This window comes from Ranitomeya variabilis, chromosome 3, assembly GCF_051348905.1.
Source record: "Ranitomeya variabilis isolate aRanVar5 chromosome 3, aRanVar5.hap1, whole genome shotgun sequence".
NCBI lineage: Eukaryota > Metazoa > Chordata > Amphibia > Anura > Dendrobatidae > Ranitomeya > Ranitomeya variabilis.
In genome coordinates, this window is record NC_135234.1 from 325,502,232 (window position 1) to 325,528,216 (window position 25,985).

The window sequence follows — 25,985 nt, forward strand, 5'->3', positions numbered from 1 at the left end:
GAAGGCCATTTTGAGTACTTGGTGATGCCTTTTGGGCTTTCTAATGCCCCTTCTGTGTTCCAGTCCTTCATGCACGATATCTTCCAAGAATATCTGGATAGATTTATGATTGTGTACCTGGACGATATTTTGGTCTTTTCTGATGATTGGGAATCTCATGTGAAGCAGGTCAGGATGGTATTTCAGGTCCTGCGAGCCAATGCCTTGTTTGTGAAGGGCTCTAAATTTCTCTTCGGAGTCCAGAAGGTTTCCTTTTTGGGCTTTATTTTTTCTCCTTCTACCATTGAGATGGATCCAGTCAAGGTCCAGGCTATTTATGACTGGACTCAACCTACATCGGTAAAGAGTCTTCAGAAGTTCTTGGGTTTTGCTAATTTTTACCGTCGCTTCATCACTAATTTTTCCAGTGTGGTTAAGCCTTTGACGGATTTGACCAAGAAGGGTTCTGATGTGACGAATTGGTCTCCTGCGGCCGTGGAGGCCTTTCAGAAGCTCAAACGTCAGTTCTCTTCGGCTCCTGTCTTGCGTCAGCCGGATGTCTCTCTGCCCTTCCAGGTCGAGGTTGATGCTTCTGAGATTGGAGCTGGGGCTGTCTTGTCTCAGAGAAGCTCTGATGGCTCTGTGATGAGGCCATGTGCTTTCTTTTCAAGAAAGTCTTCGCCTGCCGAACGGAATTATGATGTTGGTAATCGGGAGTTGTTGGCAATGAAGTGGGCATTTGAGGAGTGGCGACATTGGCTCGAGGGGGCCAAACATCGTGTGGTGGTCTTGACGGATCACAAGAATTTGACTTATCTCGAGTCTGCTAAACAGCTAAATCCTAGACAGGCTCGGTGGTCGCTGTTTTTCTCCCGTTTCGATTTTGTGGTTTCATACCTTTCGGGTTCGAAGAACGTGAAGGCTGATGCTCTTTCTAGGAGCTTTGTGCCTGACTCTCCGGGAGTTTCTGAACCGGCTGATGTCCTCAGAGAGGGGGTGATTTTGTCTGCCATCTCCCCTGATTTACGACGGGTACTGCAGGAATTTCAGGCCAATAGACCTGACCGTTGTCCACCGGAGAGACTGTTTGTCCCGGATAGATGGACCAGTAGAGTCATTTCCGAGGTTCATTCTTCGGTGTTGGCGGGTCATCCTGAGATTTTTGGTACCAGGGATTTGGTGGCTAGGTCCTTTTGGTGGCCTTCCTTGTCGCGGGATGTGCGTTCCTTTGTGCAGTCCTGTGGGATTTGTGCTCGGGCCAAGCCTTGCTGTTCTCGTGCCAGTGGATTGCTTTTGCCTTTGCCTGTCCCGAAGAGGCCCTGGACGCATATGTCCATGGATTTTATTTCGGATCTTCCAGTTTCTCTGAAGATGTCTGTTATCTGGGTGGTTTGTGATCGTTTTTCTAAAATGGTCCATTTGGTGCCCTTGCCTAAGCTGCCTTCCTCCTCCGATTTGGTTCCACTGTTTTTTCAGAATGTGGTTCGTTTGCATGGTATTCCTGAGAATATTGTGTCTGACAGAGGATCCCAGTTTGTGTCCAGATTTTGGTGGTCCTTTTGTGCTAAGATGGGCATTGAATTATCTTTTTCATCGGCTTTCCATCCTCAGACGAATGGCCAAACCGAACGAACTAATCAGACCTTGGAGACTTATCTGAGATGTTTTGTTTCTGCTGATCAGGATGATTGGGTGACTTTTTGCCATTGGCTGAGTTCGCCCTCAATAATCGGGCTAGTTCTGCTACTTTGGTTTCGCCTTTTTATTGCAATTCTGGTTTTCATCCTCGTTTTTCCTCAGGTCAGGTTGAGCCTTCTGACTGTCCTGGGGTGGATTCTGTGGTGGATAGGTTGCAGCAGATTTGGAACCACGTGGTGGACAATTTGACGTTGTCACAAGAGAAGGCTCAGCGCTTTGCTAACCGCCGTCGCTGTGTGGGTCCCCGACTTCGTGTGGGGGATTTGGTATGGTTGTCTTCTCGTTATGTTCTGATGAAGGTTTCCTCTCCTAAGTTCAAGCCTCGTTTCATCGGTCCTTATAAGATTTTGGAAATCCTCAACCCTGTGTCTTTTCGTTTGGACCTCCCAGCATCATTTGCCATTCACAATGTGTTCCATAGGTCATTGTTGCGGAGATATGTGGTGCCTGTGGTTCCTTCTGTTGACCCTCCTGCTCCGGTCTTGGTAGAGGGAGAATTAGAGTATGTGGTGGAGAAGATCTTGGATTCTCGTGTTTCGAGACGAAAGCTTCAGTACTTAGTTAAATGGAAGGGCTATGGTCAGGAGGATAATTCCTGGGTTGTCGCCTCTGATGTCCATGCGGCCGATTTGGTTCGTGCCTTTCATTCGGCTCGTCCTGATCGGCCTGGGGGCTCTGGTGAGGGTTCGGTGACCCCTCCTCAAGGGGGGGGTACTGTTGTGAATTCCGTCTGGGCTCCCTCTGGTGGCCTTAGCGATACTGCGGGTCTGGAGCTGGGCTTAGCTGCCTCATTTCCTGCTATGCTGGTTCCTATTTAACTCCACCTGGACCTTTACTTGTTGCCTGCTGTCGTTGTATTCAGTACTGGTTCTGACCTCTCCTGGATTGACCTGTCTATTTCTGAGAAGCTAAGTCTTGCTAGTTCTTTTTGCTCATTGTTTCCTTGAAAATGTTTCTCAGTATATGATGTGTTCAGTCCAGCTTGCTTATATGTGATTTTTCGCTAGCTGGAAGCTCTGGGGAGCAGAGTGCGCCCCTCACATCGTGAGTCGGTGTGGGGGTTCTTGTACTTTCTGCGTGGATAGTTTTTGATAGTTTTTGTACCAACCGCACAGATCCCTGCTATCTTCTGTCTATTTAGTGTTAGCGGGCCTCATTTGCTTAAACCTGTTTTTCATTCCTACGTTTGTATTTTCCCCTTAACTCACCGTTATTATTTGTGGGGGGCTGCCTAAACTTTGGGGTTATTTCTCTGAGGCAAGTGAGGCTTTGCTTTCTCTCTAGGGGTAGCCAGTTTCTCAGGCTGTGAAGAGGCATCTAGGTTTTTAGGTAACGCTCCACGGCTGCCTTTAGTGTGTGTGGATAGGATCAGGATTGCGGTCGGTATAGTTCCCACATTCCCGGAGCTTGTCCTATTATTCAGGTTTACCTATCAGGTCAGTTTGGTGATCCTACCACCGGATCATAACAGGTGGTCTAGGAAAAGGAGTATCGTATCTGGTGGTGTATATTTCCCTTTGTCATATTTTCCTCCTTCCTTTATTTGTATTTGTTTTGCCCTGTGCATTTATTGTGTATTCCTGAGTGACTGCGGCGTGGTGTATATTTTCCGTTATCCTTGTCTGTGTTAACTGTGGGTATTGGTTAGTGGTCTCTTCACTGGGTGGTGGGTGGAGGTTTCAGCCTAGGGTTGAAACAGGAGACAGGGAGAGGGTGGAGACCCAGACATGCACACCATCAGTGTAAACTCTGGGAGAGGGTCAGTCAGGGTTTCCCAGAGTTGAGGGAAATCACAGGGGCCTGGGTTATTAGCTCTTGCCTACCTAGGCTTCCCGTGACAACCCCTGAGAGATTACCTACACTGCATGGGCATCCCCAATTATGCAGGTATCAGCACACTGTACATGTACAGGTACCCCAGTTTTGGCATCTGTCTTAGTCATGTTTCTCTGGTCTTATATAGTGATTTACACAATGTAGTAACTCTAGTTTCACCCAGACCTTTAAGTGGCCACTTTTTAAGGTTGGATGAAACTGAGATATCACGGAGTCATCAGACAAGGGGCCACAAACCCCTAGAAGATAAAAGCCAAAGGATTTGGATCAAACCACCACAGGCATAGTTTCAGTAAACCTTCATGTTTTACAATGACAGACAGCAAACATATAGAGGCTTAGAACTGTTTGTGAAATGAATAAACAAACATTTCTCAAGATTATGTCACTATGAGCATTGTCTGTCAAATCTGTAAATGTTTTACAAGAAATGCAGCTATGTGATTGTCTGAATGCATTTGGTATACAGTATTTTAATCTGGATTCCAAATCGCCATTGGTATATTCGCAATTTTTACATTTGAAGCAGCCAAAGTTATGGCTCTCAAGGAGAGAAAGTAATATAGTGGACAAAGAAATATTTTTAATGAACTACTGAGCCAAACTAACAGCATTGCTTTATCAAATTTATATGACATGTATTGTGACCAATGTGAGCAAACAGCTAACACAAAAAGCTTTTTAAGGGAGCTCTTTAAGGTACACAAATGTTATGAAATCTTTGCCACCAAGGATGTGGTTTCACCAGTGGTGGGTACCTTTTTAAAAATATACTATTGCCATCACAGCCCCCCTAGCCCAAACTTCACCGGCCTATAAAAGTACAAAGCACGTTCACCCTGGTGATCTAGTAGCAGTTAAAGAAGAGACATTGCAGGAGACAGAGTTAAGAAGTAGGCCCAATGTAATGTCATGCCCAACTCCCCAAAGTGGGGTCCTGTTTTTACAAAATAAAATAGTGCCATCACAGCCTCCGTGCCCAAAATTCACCGTACAGAGCGCTTTCACCCTGGTCATCGAGTGTCAGTTAAAGGACACATTGGAGGAGACAGAGTAAAGAAGTAGGCCTAATGTAATGTCATGCCCAATTCCCCAAAGTGGGGTCCTGTTTTTGCAAAATAAAATAGTGCCATCATAGCCCCCGTGCCCAAAATTCACCGTACAGAGCATGTTCACCCTGGTTATCTAGTGGTTCTGGATGATGAGGATGAGGATAAAGAGGAGGATAACAACAAACAGACCTAATCTGGAAGCATATACCCATTTGTGGTTGTGAAGAGGTGCATGAAAATACACCTCCTCAAAAGAGAGTATTTATTGAGGTTAATGTTATGTTTCGCTGCTTTTACTTGGCGGTGTACAGAAGTCTTTCCCAATTCAGCCCTTGTTTTTAGAAGAGTCAGCCTGTCAGCATTTTCAGTTGACAGGCGGATGCGCTTATCTGTAATAATTCCACCAGCGACACTAAAAACCCGCTCAGACAGAACGCTAGCAGCAGGGCAGGACAGGACATCCAAAGCGTAGAGAGCCAGTTCATGCCATATGTCCAGCTTGGATACCCAATAATTAAAAGGCACAGAGAAATCACGGAGGACGTTTGTACGATCTGCTAGGTACTCCCTCACAGGGCTGCCACCAGGAATTTCAGGGCCCCATACTGGCAAAATTTTCGGGGCCCCCTTGAGACTCCGCCCAGGCTCTACCCCATCTCCACCCCTTGAACCTTCCACAGTCCCACCACCCACTCTTGGAAAAACTCCACATCTGCACCACTGTCACGCTCATGCCCAGACTGGTGGGCGTGAGCTCAGGGGGTTTGTGGCCCCACTGTGCCACAAACCAGACTACCCTGGAAGGGGCGTGACTATGACAGCTGCCTGGATTTTCACTGGAGCCCCTGATGGTGAGGTCAGGCTTGTGCAGCAGGCAGCTGCCAGGTGCTACTCCAGGGTGGTGTCTGGCTGTGGCTGCTGATCCCACTTGAGAGACAGGAACACCAGGATTGGTGCAGGCATCAGACAGGACTGGCAGAAGAGCACGGCTGAAACTCAGATGAGTAGGCTGGCACCGCTGAGACACAGGGCTGGCAGAGACACGGCAGAGAACACAGGGCTGGCAGAGACATGGCAGAGAACACAGGGCTGGCAGAGACACGGCAGACAACAAAGGGCTGGCAGGAACACAGGACTGGCAGGGATGGCAGGAAACACAGGACTGGAAGGCACGGCAGGAACGGCAGGACTGGCAGGAACACTGGATTGGAAGGCACGGCAGAGAACACAGGACTGGTTGATGTGGTTTATGAAGGAACAAGTAGGGACCTGTTCACACAGGAGGTGCAGGAAAGGAAACAAGCAGAAAGGAATGAGGTATGAAGGAACAGGTAGGGACCTGTTCACACAGGAGATGTAGTTAAGGAAACAAGCCAGAAGGAAAGGAGAATGAAGGAACAGGTTGGGACCTGTTCACACAGGAAGAGAACCGCAAGGCTGGGGATAGGAATGGTAGAGCAGCAAGAGATAGTGTAGCAACAAAAGCTAAGCAGAGTAGAACCGCAAGGAATACGGAGAGGAGCTGCAGCGAGAGGTTTCTGCAGCAAAGCAGAGCGGAGCCACAAGGAATGTGGAGAGGAGCTGCAGCAAGGGATAACTGCAGCAGCAGAAGATAAGCAGAGTAGAAAGGAGCTGAACCGCAGGAGTGCGGAGCAGAGGTAAAGCCACAAAGGTACAGAGCAGGCAGAGCCGCAAGAGTGCGGAGTGTAAGCAGACTGAGAACACGAGGAAAGACACAGCATGGAAGGAAGCCACAGACAAGATGACCGAGATAAGACTAAGTTCAGACAAGGAAATGGAACAAAACAAGAAACAAGGACAAAGACACAGGGACCAGGATATTCTGCCTCCTGGACGACGGACAACAAGACCAAGGCAATAGCACAGAGAAAAGCCTCCAGAGAGGGAGTAACTCAGAGCAAGGCCTGGCAAACTCAGCAGCTAAACACAAACTGAGCTAACACATTGCACAGGCCCAGACCACTGGGTGGTGCTGCACTATATACTGGAGGCCTCTTGGTAATTGGTCAGGAACAGATTAGTCAGATGCACCTGATTCCTATAAGAACCAGAGAGTTCAGGCGCTGCCCCCCTATACACACAGCCATGAAGCATGCAGAGAGCAGAGACTCAGAACATGGAGCTGGCATGAAACAGAAACCACATCATGACCTGGAGCAGTGGGTAAGATGGTGTGAGAGATGCGAGGCCATGCCGTGATGCCAGCAGAGTTGTTACAACCATGTCCTCACCTATCACACATTAACAGTTCCCATCACCAGATCACATACATAGGCAGCAAAAGATTTTTTTCAGGTAGACTCTTTTGGAACTGTAATACTCCGATCTAACCTATAAAAAATTTATTTAAATATCCCAAACTCTTTTTAGGTATATTTTTATTTATTTTCCTTCAAGGGAATGTGTCACATACATTTTTTTTAAATGACCAATAATACCACATACAAGGGACAAATACCACCACACCATGGCCGGGCCTCATATTACCTGCACATAGTGACCGAATAATTCCACGTACAAGGAACAACTACTGCCACACCATGTCCAGACCACTTATTATTATTATTATTAATTTATATAGCACCATTGATTCCATGGTGCTGTACATGAGAAGGAGTTACATACAAATTACAGATAACACTTACAGTAAGCAAAGTAACATTACCATCATATAGTGACTGAATAATACCACAGACTAGGGAGAAATACCACCACACCATGACCAGACCACATATTACCACCATATAGTGAACGGATAATAATGACGAACTGAAAGGATTTGCCATATAGTATATGTCCGTATGTCCTATTAATGTTCCACTGTTGAACAGAAAAAATTGAGACCCAGCGGTGGCTTCCAGAAAAGGAACGGTGACAGCACATGTATGGCTCTCTCCATTAATTTATATAGGAACTCCAAAAATTTCTGAATGACCCTGGTGGGACCTTTATGTATGTAACACAGATGATATATCCGATCACTATGCCATAAATATCCATGATGGCACAAACTTTTTAATTACATGGTCAAGATATACAGATACACACCTGTACTTTAGTTAGAGATAAGTATACACTACTATAACCTTATACCCCCATAAAGTGGCCATGTTGTGTTCAGAAAACAGGTCTGTGCAGGCAGTCAGCAGAGGATTATTAAGGTATGTGCACACGTAGTTTTGAGCTCTGCGGATTTTTCTGCAGCGGATTTAAGAAATCCGCAGGTAAAAGGCACTGCATTTTACCTGCGTATTTACTGTGGATTTACCGTGGATTTTATGCAGATTTTGTGCGGCTTCCACCTGCAGTTTTACACCTGCGGATTCCTATAAAGCAGATGTAAACCACTGTGGAATCCGCACAAAAAATTGACATGCTGCGGAATGTAAACCGCAGCGTTTCCGCGCGTTTTTTTTCCGCAGCATGGGCACTGCGGATTGCGTTTTCCATAGACTTACATTGTTCTGTAAACGCATGGAAAGCTGCTGCGAATCTGCAGCGACCAATCCGCAGCAAAATCCGCAACGTGTGCACATAGCCTTAACCTCTGGACTTTATAGGAATCTACAGCACTGATCAGACTGTTCTTGGGAGAGGTAACGAGGACCTTTCTGCTGTCTTTACTTGCCTTTGTTAGGGTATGTGCACACATTGCGGATTTTGCTGTGGATCCGCAGTGGATTTGATGCTGCGGATCTGCAGCTGTTTTCCATGTGTTGTACAGTACCATGTAAACGTATGGAAAACATCCGCAGTGCACATGCTGTGGAAAAAACAGCGCGGAAACTCAGCATTGTTTTTTTCCACAGAATTTCAATTCTTTGTGTGGATTCCGCAGCGGTTTACACCTGCGGATAGGAATCCACAGGTGTAAAACCACAGGTGGAATCCGCACACAAACTGCGGTAAATCCGCAGCAAATCCGCTGGTAATCCACAGTGCGGATTTTGCAAAAACAGTGCGGAAAAATCTGCAATTCGCAACGTGTGCACATAGCCTAAGTGGATACTTGGAAACAATTATGGAGCTTTTTTTGCATTATGTCGTTCCTCTGTTATTTCTCCTGAAAATCTATGAATAAACTGACAAATGGCTGACACCATTCATCTGTGTCCCTGTCCAGTCTAATCTTGGCTGATCACTGCCGACAGTATCAGACTGTATGGATGCATTTTATTTAGGAGGGGAATGGTGATCCCTAGTTGTCAGTTAGGCTACAGATTTTGCAATGCGACTGATTGATTGACAGCTGCAGTTCTGCGAACTGCACTGCACGCAGTAAATTGCTTTGTACAGCAGCTGTAAGCCTATAGGAAACATCAGGTTGTCTCTGCTTAGGGCAGGCGCTATATGCACATTTCCAGGAGTAGCAACAGAGGAACTCCAGGAGTAGCAACAGAGGAACTGCACAACAAAGGGTCCACAGGCTTTATATATTAAAGAGGTTGTCCACTACTAGGACCACCCTTTCTTGATGTAAATGTTCAGCCCCGATAAAAAATAAAGCCTATACTCACCTCCCGTGCCGGCGCCCTTAGTGTTGGCAGTCGTTCTCCCCGGGTCTCTCATGCGGTGTTGTGTCACACATGTAATAGTTTGTGAAAATATAAAGACAGACCTCAGCAACCACATAAAACCGACATGATAATCAGCGTGGACCTAGAACTCACTCATCTCTAAATCTACATATAGTGAAATAACTGTTGTTTTACTGCGTGGACTATTCCATTCATTATATAATGACGTAATGATAAATATGAGAATGCAGAACTACTGGATCCCTCTGAAGTTGTTCACACACTGATTTTTTATGTCAGTTTTCTGCTAAAATAAAATGCAGTGTTGGCAGGAAAAATGCTGCGCACATTATGTGCATTTTTGTTGCTTTCAAACCCATACACACTCATTTAGAAACAAGAAAATACATACACTGTACACTACATATTACATACTATCATACTCACACTATTATGTATACTTACCTATGCTGCTGCAGGGCCTTTACCACCTGCCCCATCATCCCAGGACAGCAGACAGCCAGGGCACACATCAGTAGGAAGAATCCACAGCACAGCAGAAGACTAATGAGTGGCTGCTTCCTCTTCCTGGGCAGACACTTTTTCACCCCCTCCCCTCCTCTGGTCCCGACTGCCGCTGGTGATGGGAGTACAGGGAGACTTGTACACTGCAGTTTCCTCACCAGTATTTGTGTTTATGAGGGACAGTGTAGTGTAGGGCAGTGCTGTCAGGTTGTTTCCACAGGAATAGTGGGGCCCCCAGGGTCCCTCTTGCAGCCTAGTAAGAAGCCCTAGTTCTGGAGCCAGTAGGAGGCAGCATCACAGAATTACTGACCTTTCCTGGCTCCAATCTCTTGCTGCTGCTGTCATGTTCAGGAGTAGGTGAGGGGGCAAGAGAAGATGGAGGCGGAGCCAGAGCTGGAGGCGGTTCCGAGCTTTGCACAGAGTAAGTGTCCAGGTCCTTGTGCATTGCGTCTGCTGCAGTGAGTGCAGCCACATCAGACAGGAGCGATGCAGTCACCTCATAATGCCTCCAGACCAGCAGGAAATCACCACCCCTGTCCCTGGGGCCCAGTTATCTGGAGGAAAAGAGGTGGGGCCTGAAGTGTGTGAGACATGCTGCCAGCGTGTCTCAGTCAGTTCGGGCCCCCCTCCTTGCCTCTGATCACCGGGCCCCTTACACATGTAAGGGTAGTAATGCCCTGATGGCGGCCCTGCTCCCTCACCATCTTCTCAAACATTCCACTTCTTGTGACAGCACCCCTTGCCTCTGTGCCGTCATGATGGGAGGGTCTGAGAAAACTGTCCCAGAACTTTGCCAATGTTCCACTGCCTGAGCTGGATTGTACTTCTGTGTCTCTCGCTTGGATTCCTTGGTTGTACAACAAACTGTCATCTGCTGCAAGTGCAGCGCCCCACTGCCGCAGGGCCGAGGGGTACCCGGTACCGGGCCTCTGAGTCTCTGCTCTGGGGTTGTCACGGTGGCTAGACCCGGCCCGTGACCCTGCTGAGGGGCGCCCAAATAATAGATGTGGATGGTGGTGGTAGTGCGGTGCAGTGAAGTGCCGGTCGCAGCAAATAACGAGGACACCAGGTTGCAATCTCTTTACCTCTTTACTGAAGGCTTCAGGGTCCTCAGTCCGGAATACGGTTAACCAGGCTGCGCAAGTCCGGCCGGTCCGATGGCACCTCCAGAGTTCCCTTTGCAGGTGGAAATCTGTGCCTACCGTCTAGCGCTTGTGTGTTGTGGTCCTCCCCTGCTGTGCTCTCGGGATAGTACCCCACAACTGTTGTGTCTGTTTCTCGTGTTCCCTCACAACTCGATTCTGATGTTCTTCCACGTCTCCCAGATCTTATGGTTAGGACGCACCCGTATGACGGGGAGGCTCGGAGCTCTTCCGGGACTCTAGCGTCGCCCCACTCCTGTTGTTACCCCCCTGTGTCTTCCTAGGTCAATTGGGTGAGACAGGCCGCCTATAACTGACTGTCCTGCCATAGGTTTGAAGTTTGGCTTGGAGCTCTATACTTCCTCGGCGTTCGGGCCACCGGTTATGCGCCTCAATAGGATGTTGCCTCGTCTTACAGCACGACTCCTACTGGTATTCTCCTTGTTGCGTTGATCTCGTTTCTCACTCAGCACAATAAACCTCGCTTCTTATCCTTTCTTGGGGTACCGCCGCTATATCGTGCAGGCACGGTCCCGTAACGTTCTTTCTGGTTGCTAGGCCTCTGTCAGGATCCCACCCCTGACAGGGACCCCTCTGAATCTTCCCCTACAACACCCTCTGCCACAAGGTGTTGCCTGGTTCCAACCCAGTCAGCTTTCTCTCCTAACTTCCTGCCTAACCCCCAGTTTTACCAGATTGTGAGGAGTGGCCTAATGAATAGAACCCTTAGCTCCCCCTGGAGGCCAGACTGTGAAGTGTATTGGTGTCTGTGATACCTGGTCAGATGAACTCCTTCAGTGCCATCAGACGTACCATAGCCCCCCTTAGCGGCGGAGCATCAGTACTGCAACGACCAGGACTCTGGGGTGCTGCACTCCCCCCCGGTTAAATCCAGTACTCCTGGACTGGGAAGAAAACAACAATACATGTTAGCAAAAAGACATACAATTTTGAAAATGCAAGTACAAGTAAACTTGAACAGAGCTTCCCTTTATGGGAGGTAAGGACACTTGAACGTTACAAACATGGTTAAATACTTTAAGTAACATACTATAAATAACTTTTCTTACCCAACCGGGTATTCTACTAAGTGCAAATTTTTTGAACAATAATTTAACTTTGCCTTTAAGGATGTACTCGCTAAATCCACTAAAGACCTTCTTATAACACATTATAAGGCTAATCAACTTTTATGCATTCTCCTTCTTTACATCTGCAGGACCGCCTGTCCTAACTGCTCCAGGCCTACTGCCTCTCCTATCTGTTACAGGACCGCCCCTTTCTGCCCAGGCCTACTGTCTTTCTACAGGGTGGAGCGCGGTAATTTGCTGATTTGGGAATGAAATAAAAAAATTATGATCATTAGAAAAATTTATTTTATATTTTAATTATACTGAACAGTAATGGAATTTTTAAATTACATGGTTTTAAATAGTGTATCTGGCAAATGTCGACCTTCGCTATCCACACACTGCTGCATACGTTTTCTGAAGTTTTCATGAACTCTAACAAGCATGTCCACTGGTATTCTGCCAATTTCAGCTTCAATATTGTTACTTAGGTCTTCCAAGGTGTTGGGACGGTTGATATACACCTTAGACTTCAGGTAACCCCAAAGGAAAAAATCGCATGGGGCTAAATCTGGTGAGCGTGCTGGCCAGTTCACATCTCCCCTCAAAGAGATAAGCCGTCCAGGAAACATTTGCCTCAAACAATTCATGGTAACCCTCGCTGTGTGTGCAGTGGCACCATCCTGTTGGAACCATGTATCCTCTAGTTCCATTGCCTCAAGAGCCGGCTGAAAATAATCCTGTATCATAGACAAGTACCGTTCAGAGTTCACAGTTATGGCACGACCGTTATCCTGAAAAAAGTAAAGACCAATGATGCCTACTCGTGATATGGCGCACCACACAGTGACGCGGTCCGAATGCAGAGGTCTCTCGTGAACTTCTCTGGGGTTTGTTTCACTCCAGTATCGCATATTTTGTTTGTTTACACACCCACTGAGGTGAAAATGTGCCTCATCAGAAAAAAACACAGCCACATAGTATATAACACAGCCCACCTAGTATATAGCACAACCACGTAGTATATAGAACAGCCACGTAGTATATAGCACAGCCACATAATATATAATACAGCCCACGTAGTATATAGCACAGCCACGTAGTATATAGCACAGCCACGTAGTATATAGCACAGCCACATAGTATATAATACAACCCACGTAGTATATTGCAGATCCACGTAGTATATAGCATAGCCACACATTATATAACACAGCCCACATAGTATATAGCACAGCCACGTAGTATATAGCACAGCAACGTGGTATATAACACAGCCCACGTAGTATATAGCACAGCCACGTAGCATATAACACAGCCTATGTAGCATATAGCACAGCGATGAAGTATATAACACAGCCCACGTAGTATATAACACAGCCCACATAGTATATAGCACATCTACATAGCATATAACACATCCAAAGTAGTATATAACACATCCCACGTTGCATATAGCACAGCCATGTAGTATATAACACAGCTCACGTAGTATATAACACAGCCAACGTAGTATATAGCACAGCCATGTGGTATATAACACAGCCCACGTAGTATATAGCACAGCCCATGTAGCATATAGCACAGCCATGTAGTATATAGCGCAGCCCGCATCTCCCCCCCTGAGAATGGCCCCACAGTACAGTACTCACTGTTATAGTAAAAAACCCACGCTGCTCCCGGCTCGTGTCTCAATGGCTGCACAGCCTGGCACACAGTGAGTGCCCGATGATGTCATCACTCACCCGCAGTGTCAGAGGCAGAGCGGGGAATGATGGGAGAGGGAGCGTCAGCTGACGCTCTCTCCTCTATCATTGCTTTGAACTATACCAGTGGAGGGGGAGTCTGCGCTGGTGGCAGGCGGGCACCCCTGCCTCACAGGGACCTCATAGTGGCAGCGTGATGTGCCACTAGCTGAGGGCCCCTGGGGCAGCGGGCTCTGCCTGCAGGGGCCCACACGGAGCCTCAGTATACCTTGCCGTGAATGGGCCCCCCCATCTCGCCGGGGCCCCGGCACTTGCCCGGGTGCGCCGTGTGCTGATGCTGGCCCTGGTAGGCGGCCTACTGCTGGTGGCGGTGGTTAGCCGAGCAGGAGCAGGACTCGGCATGGTGGTGGTGGAGTGGCTTTCAGCAGCACCCGACATGGTAGTGGCGGTGTCGTGGTGTGTGGCAGGACTGGGCATGGTGGTGGCCTTACAGTAGTATGCAGCAGAACTCGGTATTGATGTTAAGTGTGTAATTTGTGGCACAGATGGAAATACCACCTGTGCCTGGTGGAAGTACCTCGTCTCTGCATAGCCTGAACATAAGCAGCATTGCAGGCCTGCATCACATTGAGCTGGAGTTCAGGCGTAATATGTTCCGACATGCCCTGGTCTATCTTATTAAAAAAAAAAGGATGTACTTGTCTCTGGAGGTCGGTTTCCAGACGGTTAAGGCGTTGGACAAGTGTGTTAATATGGGTCAGACCACTTTAGAATCTATCTCCCAGCGTTTTCAAGCCATTCTGGAAGACCAAGCTGAAGTGGATAAACTTGGGCATGAGTGACCTGTCCGAGGGTTTCTGCAGCTGGCGGGAAGCACCCCCAAAAAAAGAGGCAGAGGAATTGGACAGGGGAACACCTGAAGGACCAGCTGCCTGTTCTCCAGACTGACGCCGGCCCACTTGCTGCTTCGCTGGTGGATGGCTGGGACTGGTCCATGGAAGTTCGATGAGGGACCGCTCCAGAAGACAATCCAGGTTCGAGGGTGCTGCTAAAGGTGCTGTGAAAAGAAAAGTAAAACATTACTACCCAAAAATATCAATTGCCCAAAAGCGCCAACTCCAGTGGAATAGAAAAATTCAGATTAGTGAATACAACACAATGGAATACAACACAAAAATACTTACGTTCTCTGAGCAAGGACAGGCCTTTGGAAAGCCAGCATTTATATTTCCCTATCCTTGCTGCAGCACCACTGCAAACTTGGATCTCTTGTCTCAGGTCCTTGTTGAAGCGATCCTTCATTGAACGCCAACGGGTTTTCACTTTCTTCTCTGTGAATAGGGAAAAAAAAATTGTTAAACAATGCACTTTAGGCTACGATCACACAACTGTGTGTGATGCGAGAACCTCGCAGGAGTTTCTCGCATCACACATGGTTGTTTGATCCCGGCCTTCAGGTTCACTGCCGCATCAGACCACACTGCAATACTTACGAAAAGCCTTTATGACTCATGACGTGGCATTGTCCCAGTCATCCATCAGCGCTTGGGCCACCTCATTCCACAGCCGCCGAATCACCACAGTGTCCGAGTGCTGTGGTTGTGTCCCACAACGCAACTCACTCCTGCACCAAGGTGATGAGGAGGTCATTGTCTATGAAATCCTCCTCTCGTTGTGGGACCTAGAAATGAAACAACTACATTAATGTTGGAAAGATAAAACACTTAAAACAAAAACAGTCAAAAAGAAAAAAAAAACAGTCAAGTGTACCAAAGACAGTCAAGAATAAATAAAAATAGTATTAATCCTTTAATTTAACCCCTACAGTTCCCAAATTTTACACACACACACACACACACACACACACACACACACACACACACACACACACACACACACACACACTTAACATCATTAGTGAGGGCCATATACAAATCTAACTGTTCTGCAATGGTTTACTATATGTAAACCATGTCTCATATCCTGTTGGGTTCTGCAATAATTTTACTGAACCCGACAATTGAATTATCGGCTATTCTGCTACCTATGAAAAAAAAAAAATATATATATATATATATATACACTGCTCAAAACAATAAAGGGAATACTAAAATCCCACAGCCTAGATATCACTGAATGAAATATTTCAGTTGCAAATCTTTATTCAGTACATCGTGGAATGTGTTGAGAACAATAAAACATAAAAATGATCAATGTAAATCAAAATTAATATCCCACGGAGGTCTGGATTTGGAATGATACTCAAACTCAAAGTGGAAAATCAAACTACAGGCTGATCCAACTTCAGTGGAAATGCCTCAAGAAAATGATGTTCTGTTGTGTGTTTGTGGCCTCCATGTGCCTGTATGACCTCCCTACAATGCCTGGGCATGCTCTTGATGAGGCGGCAGATGGTCTCCTGAGGGATCTCCTCCCAGACCTGGACTAAAGCATCTGACAACTTCTGGACAGTCTGTGGTGCAATGTGACATTGGTGGATGATGCGAGACATGATGTCCCAGATGTGTTCAATTGGATTCAGGTCTGGGGAATGGGTGGGCCAGTCCTTAGCTTCAATACCTTCATCTTGCAGGAACTGCTGACACACTCCAGCCACATGAGGTCTGGCATTGTCCTGCATTAGGAGGAACCCAGGGCCAACCGCACCAGCATATGGTCTCACAAGGAGTCTGAGGATCTCATCTTGGTACCTAATGGCAGTCAGGCTACCTCTGGCGAGCACATGGATGGCTGTGCGGCCCTCCAAAGAAATGCCTCACTACACCATTACTGACCCACTGCCAAAACGGTCATGTTGGAGGATGTTGCAAGCAGCAGATCGCTCTCCATGGCGTCTCCAGACTCTGTCACGTCTGTCACATGTGCTCAGTGTGAACCTGCTTTCATCTGTGAAGAGCACAGGGCACCAGTGGCGAATTTGCCAATCCTGGTGTTCTGTGGCAAATGCCAAGAGTCCTGCACGGTGTTCGGCTGTGAGCACAACCCCCATCTGTGGACGTCGGGCACTCAAACCATCCTCATGGAGTCGGTTTCTAACCGTTTGTGCAGACACATACAGATTTGTGGCCTGCAGGGGGTCATTTTGCAGGGCTCTGGCAGTGCTCCTCCTTTTCCTTCTTGCACAAAGGCTGAGGTAGCGGTCCTGCTGCTGGGTTGTTGCCCTCCTACGGCCCCCTCCACATCACCTGGTGTACTGGCCTGTCTCCTGGTAGCACCTCCAGCTGGACACTACGCTGACAAACACAGCAAACATTCTTGCCACAGCTCACATTGATATGCCATCCTGGATGAGCTGCACTACCTGAGCCACTTGTGTGGGTTGTAGAGTCCGTCTCATGCTACCACGAGAGTGAAAGCACAACTAACATTCGAAAGTGACCAAAACATCAGCCAGAAAGCATTGGTACTGAGATGTGGTCTGTGGTCCCCACCTGCAGAACCACTCCTTTCTTGAGTGTGTCTTGATAATTGCCAATAATTTCCATTTGCTGTCTATTCCATTTGCACAGCAGCATGTGAAATTGATTGTCAAACAGTGTTGCTTCCTAAGTGAACAGTTTGATTTCACAGAAGTTTGATTTACTTGGAGTTATATTCTGTTGTTTAAGTGTTCTCCTTATTTTTTTGAGCAGTGTATATATATACACCTATAGTATATCCAAATAGTGTTAGGCGAGTAGTGAAATACTTGCTATTATCCGAGTACCGCGAGTACTTCATTACTCACTGAGTACCGACTACCCACGATTATACTAGCTCATCTCTAATCAGTAGCAAGTGTACTCACTTCAGTCTCCAGTCCACTCTGTGAGGTCTGATCTTCAGTGGAGGACATGATGAGGAATGCTGCAAGAGGCACAGAAATGATTACAGACTGCAGGGAGAAAAACAGACAGGCAGACATATAGCTTGTATACTCACTTTTTGATAGAGTCTTCCAAAAAAGATGCTGCAATGTTTTTCTCGCTTCCAGAGTCTTGAGAGTACTGGACTTCCACTGCCCACACCTTCTTTTATAAGGTTTGTTAGGGGGTGGCTAAAAACAAGTTCCAAGACATGTTTACTCATAAAAGCGCATGTGTTCCCATAGACTGTAATGCGTTTATTTGATGCACTCCTTCCGCAAGTGCGCGCATGTGTATGGCGGCGGAAATTTGCAGCCACAAAAATTGCAACATGGTGCGTTATCCGCAACCCGCCGCACACCGCGACAATACGCATGCGTAAGCAAACACTGGCTAACGCATGCAAATGCATGCACCTGCGCCTACAATGTAACAGATAGGAAATCAAGATGCATGCAGATGTATGCGTCCGAAACGCTGCGGACACAACGGCAAATGTGAAACCGGCCTTAACTACTTTCTATCCCCAGCGCGAGGCTCCAACAGTACTCATGGCATGTCTCTGTGTGTCTGCGGCTTGCGCGAACACGCCGACATCCTAGACACACCTACACCGCGTGCACCGACGATTACTTCATTGTCTCACACCAGGAGGTCAAGCTAACGGCACCACCTCTCCGTGGTACTGACCGCTACTATTGTATCCAGCTTTGCCGGCATCTGACCACGATCACTGCACCCAGCTCTCCCAGCAGTCAGAACTTTTCAGCGATACAGGTAACATCTCAGTATCAGTTTGTAGGTGGCATTTTCTGTGATACATTTACTTGCATTCCGTTTGACACCGCACCTCTGGTGAAAACAATCGCCGCCTCTCGCAGCGTGGTCTCACCATCAACATTATTGGTGTATGCTGACCTTTAATTGTAAGAGGACAATTCTATTCATTTATCTATCTATTCAGTTATTGATTCTGAGCGCCGTTTGATATGATTATCAGATCAGCTTCTCGAGTCTCTGCTGTGTAGCCATGAAGCCTGGGACCTGTAGTTATACACAAGCACCGCACCTTCCGGTGCAGAAGAAACTGCACTGGATGGATGTATTGTTGCGCTGTATTCCTAATACTACCAGCAGATGGCACCATTGCTCCACGTTCCTCACGGGTCCAGCAGGTGGCAGTGCGGGCACTTTTTACTTGGAGCCCATGACGTCAGTCCTGGTACACTGAGCTGGTCTGACACTCCGCTCCACTCTGCAAGTTTCCTGTGCTGGAGCAGGAATGAAAAGGGGGGAGAGGAGTATGTTTTGAGAGAGGGGGGAGCCTACAGGTTGGGCCGCAGGGGGCAGAAGACTAGACTAATACAGAAAGATGGAGAAGGGCAAAGTGTACCCCCGGCTGGCACTGCTGCTCCTGGTCGCCCCCCTGTGCTTCCCCCTGGAGACTGAGACTCCCACAGGTCAGTCACTGGTTGCAGTTCCTCCCTCCTGCTGCTCTTACACTCCCCCTTCAGCCCTTTCCCCCGGTCTCTGCCCCCCATAGTCTGCACCTTGCTCCTCTTCCCTGTGTGCTGACACTGAGGACCTTCTTCTCCCTGCAGCATTGTTGTGCATTGTCCCCCCGTCCCGAAGTCCTTGCCCTGCTCGTGCTGCCATCTGTTATACCCCTGTATTATGCCCCCTGCCTTCATTGTCACTGCCCCTGTCCTGGGGCATACTTCTGCCTCCTCACCTGAGTGCCCCTAGCCATGAGCAGTCAGTGGTCTGGATCTGGGTGCCATGCTAAAGCCATAGGATCACTTCCCAACTCCTAGCTTCGGCTCGTCCCGCTGATAACAAGCAATATCATTGTGTCTGCTGTGGAAAAGATCTGTTCTGACCCATAGAACTTTATCATTGTGGTCAGTAGGTCACATATAGTGGAGACAGGCGGCAGATTCCTGGAGCTGGGTGATCCAGACTATCAATTCCTGCCATTGTACACAGCCAGAAATGTAGTGATTCGTTTCTCTTTGTATTTATTTATTTCTATGCTTATTTTCTGTTTACATTTTTTAGCACATTGTAATAACTCATTGTTTCTCGTTATACTTGCTCTTTTCCTATGAAAGACTCTACAGATTCATTTCTGTAGGTGGAATCTTGGTTGCCAGCCTTACGCCATTTCTCCTGGCCAAACAGGACCTATGCCACTTCCAAGCCCCTACTCAGCTGAGACCCTTCTTAATCTATAGATTTAAGTCATTTCCACCTGTTAAAAGAAGACTGCTCATATGCCAGTCATTGCCAGTTCCTTTATGTCTGGCACACCCTTTAAATATCAGTAATATGACATAGTATTATTATTATTATTATTTATTATTCTAGCGCCATTTATTCCATCTATAGAATTCGCTGCTCTGTGGAATTGTGCCACCTTTCTTATTTTGTTCTTTCGTGGTATAGTGGTCCCATATAGTACTCTACCCATTACGCTGTTTTGTGCTTCTCCCTGTATGTGCTATGTACAGACAATAACGTTGTGTATACATCATTCTCCCCCATATACACTACCACCCACATCCAATGTATCTGTTATCATCTCCTTTGAATGTAAAAACTTCCCTTCACCCACTTCCACTCCACTTGCCTAATTCTCGTCTTCACGCTTCCAAAACACCTTCCCCTCCTCCATACCTTTATTTCCATAATCCTCTTTGCTCTTTACGGTTTAACATACCTCCCTTTGATGTGTTTTTTCTTATTTTGCGAGGTGGATAGAGGAGGGGTATGTGCTGCGCTTGTATGCTGGAACCCTCCCTCAGACGACCTGTAAAGTTTGGCTTAATGATGGAAGGGCTTCAGAATGTTCATTAATTAGTTGCTAACATGTTAATAATTTATAGAAGTTGTTTTTGCTGACAAAGGAAAAATGTCAGTGCTAGAATCTGTAGGGACAGATAAAGGAGAATTTTGTGAGCTTTTAATATATTCCAAGGCAAGGAGCGTCATAAGAGGCAGTTACATAATGAGATAGGAGGGAGTATGAGGAGCAGTTACATTCAGGGGTGTAGAAGTGTGGACATTATGTGAAATAACTGGCAAAGAGGAGTCATAGGAAACTGTTCATGTATATTTTTATATGGGAACCTGTTGCTGTTCTCAGTAGTGTATGGCAGGTCAATGAAAGGGCATATTCCCTTATTCAAGGGTACCCCGAAGGGCAAGGCTGGGGAAAGAAGACACACACATGCACTCCTGGTCATTAGGGACTGAACGCCTGGTTGACAGAGAAGACATGTCTGCAGAAAAATGTGTCATGTGCCACCCTGAGACCTGGTGAATGGCGGGAAGGGCTCCCAGGAGGGAGGGTATACTCAACAAGCTATGGCATCCTCTAGTTTATATTCTACCTGAATAGAAGAAACTAGGACTATAGGTGTCCTTTTATTGGTCTTCTAAAAATCAGACTTTTGTGAGGACTAACATCTATGAAATAGGTGTTTCACCCAGAATGGATATACAAGGGGATGGGGGCTATTGTGGAACCCTTCCATTGAGGCTCTGTTGTTTTGTGTCAGCATGAACATCAACAAAGGAGCTTTTATTATGATAAGATCTTCAGATGAGCTGAACACACTGAATGACTTGTTCCAGCAGTGAAATAGTCAATTGTGACTCTGGACCTTCATGTTTAGACTCCTCTTTTTTGCTGGTGATTAACCTCACTTCCTAAAGAGATGAAAGCCCCTTTTCTTTATATCGCTACCTTATGACTGCCTGGTCCCCTCCATCAGTGTCCTCATTATGACAGGCCAGAGGTCCCTGGTCTGGTATTGTGGTGTATGTGTTCTTACATGTGTGCCCACTGCACCACAGGAGCACTGACAATGCAGGTGGTTGTATCGATCAGTGACCCATAAATGCACTAATGATTCCCCACTGTGTTTATGCAACTGCACTGGGGTATTGTGCTGGCTTCGCTTTGGCCAAATCATTAATAGAACGGAATCTCTATTTGGGTTGAATTGTGGTTTTATTCTGTCCTGCTACTTACAAATGCAGCTGCTACAGTGTATAGTATATTGTATGCATTGTATAATGATTCTAGCACTGACATGTTACAAGGGTCACATTGATGCCACAAACCTGCATTCAACAGTTTGGTTACGCAGAGATAAGCAGAGTTGTTTGGATTGAATGCCATTGATGTCCTAGCAGTATACGCCTATATCCTAGCCTGCTGGTCACTATACTCTTTTCTTGCAATTATCACTTCAGTATAATCCTGGTAAAGTAGGATTAATGTATTTAGCTACGCTCTAGAAGTTTTGTACCGATTATGCGTTTTCTTTTTTGCACTGTGCCTAAATTCCTTACACCAACCCTTCTCAAAGGATCAGGCTGGTTTCACGATCATGAGATTAATGTGGGAGATTACACACAATTCCTGTCTCCCTACACATACTTTACACTATTGTGGAGCCCCTATTAACATCTCACTACAACTTGTCCAAACAGGCACAGGGGGTCTGAAGAGGGAGACAAAAGATTGCTACAGCCTGAATTGAAGGAAGCAAAAGTGCAGGCTAAGGAGAAGATAATCAGGCAGGGGGTCATAGGAGAATAATGTGCCCTGGGCAATAGGGATAGGAGAGAGAAGGAGCTGGAGGTAGATGATAGGTGGTTGCAATGGAGAAGCTGCTGGAGGTGGATGATAGGAGGTGGCACTGAAGAAGGTGCTGGAGGTGGATGATTGGAAGCTGCACTTAAGAAATTGCTGGAGGCGGATGATAGGAGACTGCACTGGAGAATGTGCTGGAGATGAATGATAGGAGGCTTCACTGGAGAAGGTGCTGGAGATGAATGATAGGAGGCTGCAGTGGAGAAGGTGCTGAAGGCAGATGCACTGGAGATGGATGGTAGGCTGCACTGGAGAAGGCGCTGGAGATAGATGATAGGAGAGTGAACTGGAGAAGGTGCTAGAGATAAATGATAGGAGGCTTCACTGGAGAAGGTGCTGGAGGTGGATGATAGGAGGCTGCACTGGAAACGTTGCTGGAAGTTTATGTTAGGCTGCACTGGAGAAGGTGCTGGAGGTGGGTTATAGAAGACTGCACTGGAGAAGATGCTGGAGGTGGATGATAGGAGGTTGCGCTGGAGAAGGTGCTGGAGCTGGATGATGGGAGGCTGCACTGGAGAAGGTGCTGGAGGTGGACGATAGGCTGCACTGGAGAAGGTGCTGGAGATACAGGATAGGCGGCTGCACTGGGCAAGGTTCTGGAGGTTGATGTTAGGAGGCTGCACTGGAGAAGGTGCTGGGGGTGGATGTTAGAAGGCTGTACTGGAGAATGTGCTGGAGGTGGATGATAGGAGGTTGTGCTTGAGAAGGTGCTGAAAGTGGATGATAGGAGGTTGCTCTGAAGAAGGTGCTGGAGGTGGAAGATAGGCTGCACTGGAGATGGTGGAGATCATGGTGGATGATAGGAGGTTGTGCTTGAGAAGGTGCTGGAGGTGGATGGTAGGAAGTTGCTCTGGAAAAGGTGCTGTAGGTGGATAGGAGGTTGCGCTGGAGAAGGTGCTGGAGGTCGATGATAGGAGTTTGCACTGGAGAAGGTGCTGGAAATGGATGATAGGAGGCTGCTCTGGAGATGGTGCTGGAGGTGGATAATAAGAAGCTGTACTGGAGAAGGTGCTGGAGGTGGATGATAGGAGGCTGCACTGGAGAAGGTGCTGGAGGTGGATAATAGGAGGCGTTACTGGAGAAGGTGCTGGAGATGGATGATAGGAGGCTGCACTGGAGAAGGTGCTGGAGGCAGATGATAGGAGGCTGCATTGAAGAAGGGGTTGAATCTGGATGATAGGAGGCTGCGCTGGAGAAGGTGCTGGATGTGGATGATTGGAGGTTGCACTGGAGAAAATGCTGTAGGTGGATGATAGGAGGCTACACTGGAGAACATGCTGGAGGTGGATGATAGAAGGCTGCACTGGAGAATGTGCTGGAGGTGGATGATAGGAGGTTGCACTGGAAAAGGTGCTGGAGGTGGCTGATATGATGCACTGGAGAAAGAGCTGGAGGTGGATGATAGGAGGCTGGATTGGAGAAAGGGCTGAAGGTGGATGATAGGAGGCTGCACTGGAGAAGGTACTGGAGGTGGATGATAGGAGGCTGCACTGGAGAAGGTGCTGGAGGTGGATGATAGGAGGCTTCGCTGGAGAAGGTGCTGGAGGTGAATGATAGGAGGTTGCCCTGGAGAAGGTGCTGGAGGTGGATGGTTGGAGGCTGCACTGGAGAAGGTGCTGGAGGTGGATGATAGGAAGCTTGCACTGGAGAAGGTGCTGGAAATGGATGATAGGAGACTGCTCTGGAGATGGTGCTCGAGGTGGATAATAAGAAGCTGTACTGGAGAAGGTGCTGGAGGTGGATGATAGGTGGCTGCACTGGAGAAGGTGCTGGAGGTGGATGATAGGAGGCTGCACTGAAGAAGGGGTTGCATCTGGATGATAGGAGGCTGCGCTGGAGAAGGTGCTGGATGTGGATGATAGGAGGTTGCGCTGGAGAAGGTGCTGGAGGTGAATGATAGGAGGTTGCCCTGGAGAAGGTGCTGGAGGTGGATGGTTGGAGGCTGCACTGGAGAAGGTGCTGGAGGTGGATGATAGGAAGCTTGCACTGGAGAAGGTGCTGGAAATGGATGATAGGAGACTGCTCTGGAGATGGTGCTCGAGGTGGATAATAAGAAGCTGTACTGGAGAAGGTGCTGGAGGTGGATGATTGGTGGCTGCACTGGAGAAGGTGCTGGAGGTGGATGATAGGAGGCTGCACTGAAGAAGGGGTTGCATCTGGATGATAGGAGGCTGTGCTGGAGAAGGCGCTGGATGTGGATGATTGGAGGTTGCACTGGAGAAAATGCTGTAGGTAGATAATAGAAGACTGCACTGGAGGACATGCTGGAGGTGGATAATAGAAGGCTGCACTGGAGAATATGCTGGAGGTGGATGATAGGAGGTTGCACTGGAAAAGGTGCTGGAGGTGGATGATATGATGCACTGGAGAAAGAGCTGGAGGTGGATGATAGGAGGCTGGACTGGAGAAAGGGCTGAAGGTGGATGATAGGAGGCTGCACTGGAGAAGGTGCTGGAGGTGGATGATAGGAGGCTGCACTGGAGAAGGTGCTGGAGGTGCATGATAGAAGGTTGACCTGGAAAAGGTGCTGGAGGTGGATGATAGGAGGTTGACCTGGAAAAGGTACTGGAGGTGGATGATAGGAGGCTGCACTAGAGAAGGTGCTGGAGGTAGATGATAGTAGGTTGCGCTGGTGAAGGTGCTGGAGGTGGATGATGGGAGGTTGCACTGGAGAAGGTGTTGGAGGTGGATGATAGGAGGTTGCGCTGGAGAAGGTGCTGGAGGTTGATGGTAGGAGGTTGCGCTGGAGAAGGTGCAGGAGGTGGATGATAGGAGGTTTCGAAGGAGAAGGTGCTGGAGGTGGATGATAGGAGGCTGCACTGGAGAAGGTGCTGGAGGTGGATGATTGGTGGCTGCCCTGGAGATAGTGCTGGAGGGGGATGATAGGAGGCTGCACTGATATCACAGGTTAGAAGAGATTTGCCATGGATGCTTAGGGGACATCAAACCTGAAGAATATTTGTTGCTCTCCTGCAAAATACAATCTTTTGTTCCCTGTGAGCCAAGGCTGGACAGAACCCAGGAGCCAATGCATCTGGAAATGTGCTGCTGGCCCCTACCTTTAAGTGCTGTTTCTTTTGATGTTTATTTTAGTTCTTTTTGACTTGCTTCTATAATAGTCTGATTGGCTTCTGAAGAGATTTACAGTAATTTGTCTGTCCCTGCGGTAAGCAGCCACTTCAGGCTGGAGAAAAGCTGACTGTACGTCCATCTCTGATCTGCACGTTATCTCATCCCGTTATGAGGATCTCAATAAACATTTCTATCTAGCAGCTCGTCTTGTACCGCTGTGTAATTTAGTCAGTGCTCCTTTCATAGTAAACAGAGAATAATAACATTCATGACCAGTGGAGCTGACGAGTGCAGCTTCGTAGAAAATTCCAGCTTAAAACCGTAGCCAGTGAAGACAGCAGTTTTTCAAAAATCTTGTGCGCAGGCCACGCTTGAATTAGCCATGCTTTTCTTTTTACAGTGTTAGATTATGCATTTACAAGTGGTCTTATTCTTCATTATTAGAAATTATCTGTAGTGCTGTCAGACACCACAACACCTCATTATTCTGTACCCCCCACCTCCGCTATGTTTGTCATTACAAACAAGTGGAAAACAAAAGGTTAATGTTGTCTGCAATCAGTGATCCCGCTGACTCTTCAGCTACATGGACCAGACGCTTTAGGAAACAATAGGGACCCAGTTAATCCCAAAGACTGCAGCTTTTTAAAATCCCCCTATTGTGGGATCTGGGGCAGCGTGTGTGTGCTCCAGGTTTAAGGGGAGGTAATAGCATCTCATTAGGATCCAAATTAATTTTCTTGTGACAGATAAAGAAGAAGCATTAAGGACTTTAAACCTAAATCATTTAAACAACACATTTTTGCTTCTTTTCATTGTTCGCATTACAGGAATTAAA

At 47.3% G+C, this 25,985-nt stretch overlaps 1 protein-coding gene across 7 annotated transcripts in view; it reads left to right on the forward strand.

Annotated features, from left to right (window-relative positions):
* Positions 1-18,636: 18,636 nt before the first annotated feature.
* The window catches only part of PTPRU (protein tyrosine phosphatase receptor type U), a 249,566-nt gene continuing 242,217 nt past the window's right edge, over positions 18,637-25,985 (forward strand). For 6 of the 7 annotated variants that reach the window (XM_077295770.1, XM_077295772.1, XM_077295771.1 and 3 more), the window contains exon 1: positions 18,637-18,872. In XM_077295770.1, coding sequence (XP_077151885.1) covers positions 18,785-18,872 — 88 coding nt within the window. In that variant the 5' untranslated portion in view covers positions 18,637-18,784. The remainder of the gene's footprint in view (positions 18,873-25,985) is intronic. The other variant, XM_077295777.1, reaches the window with a different exon arrangement.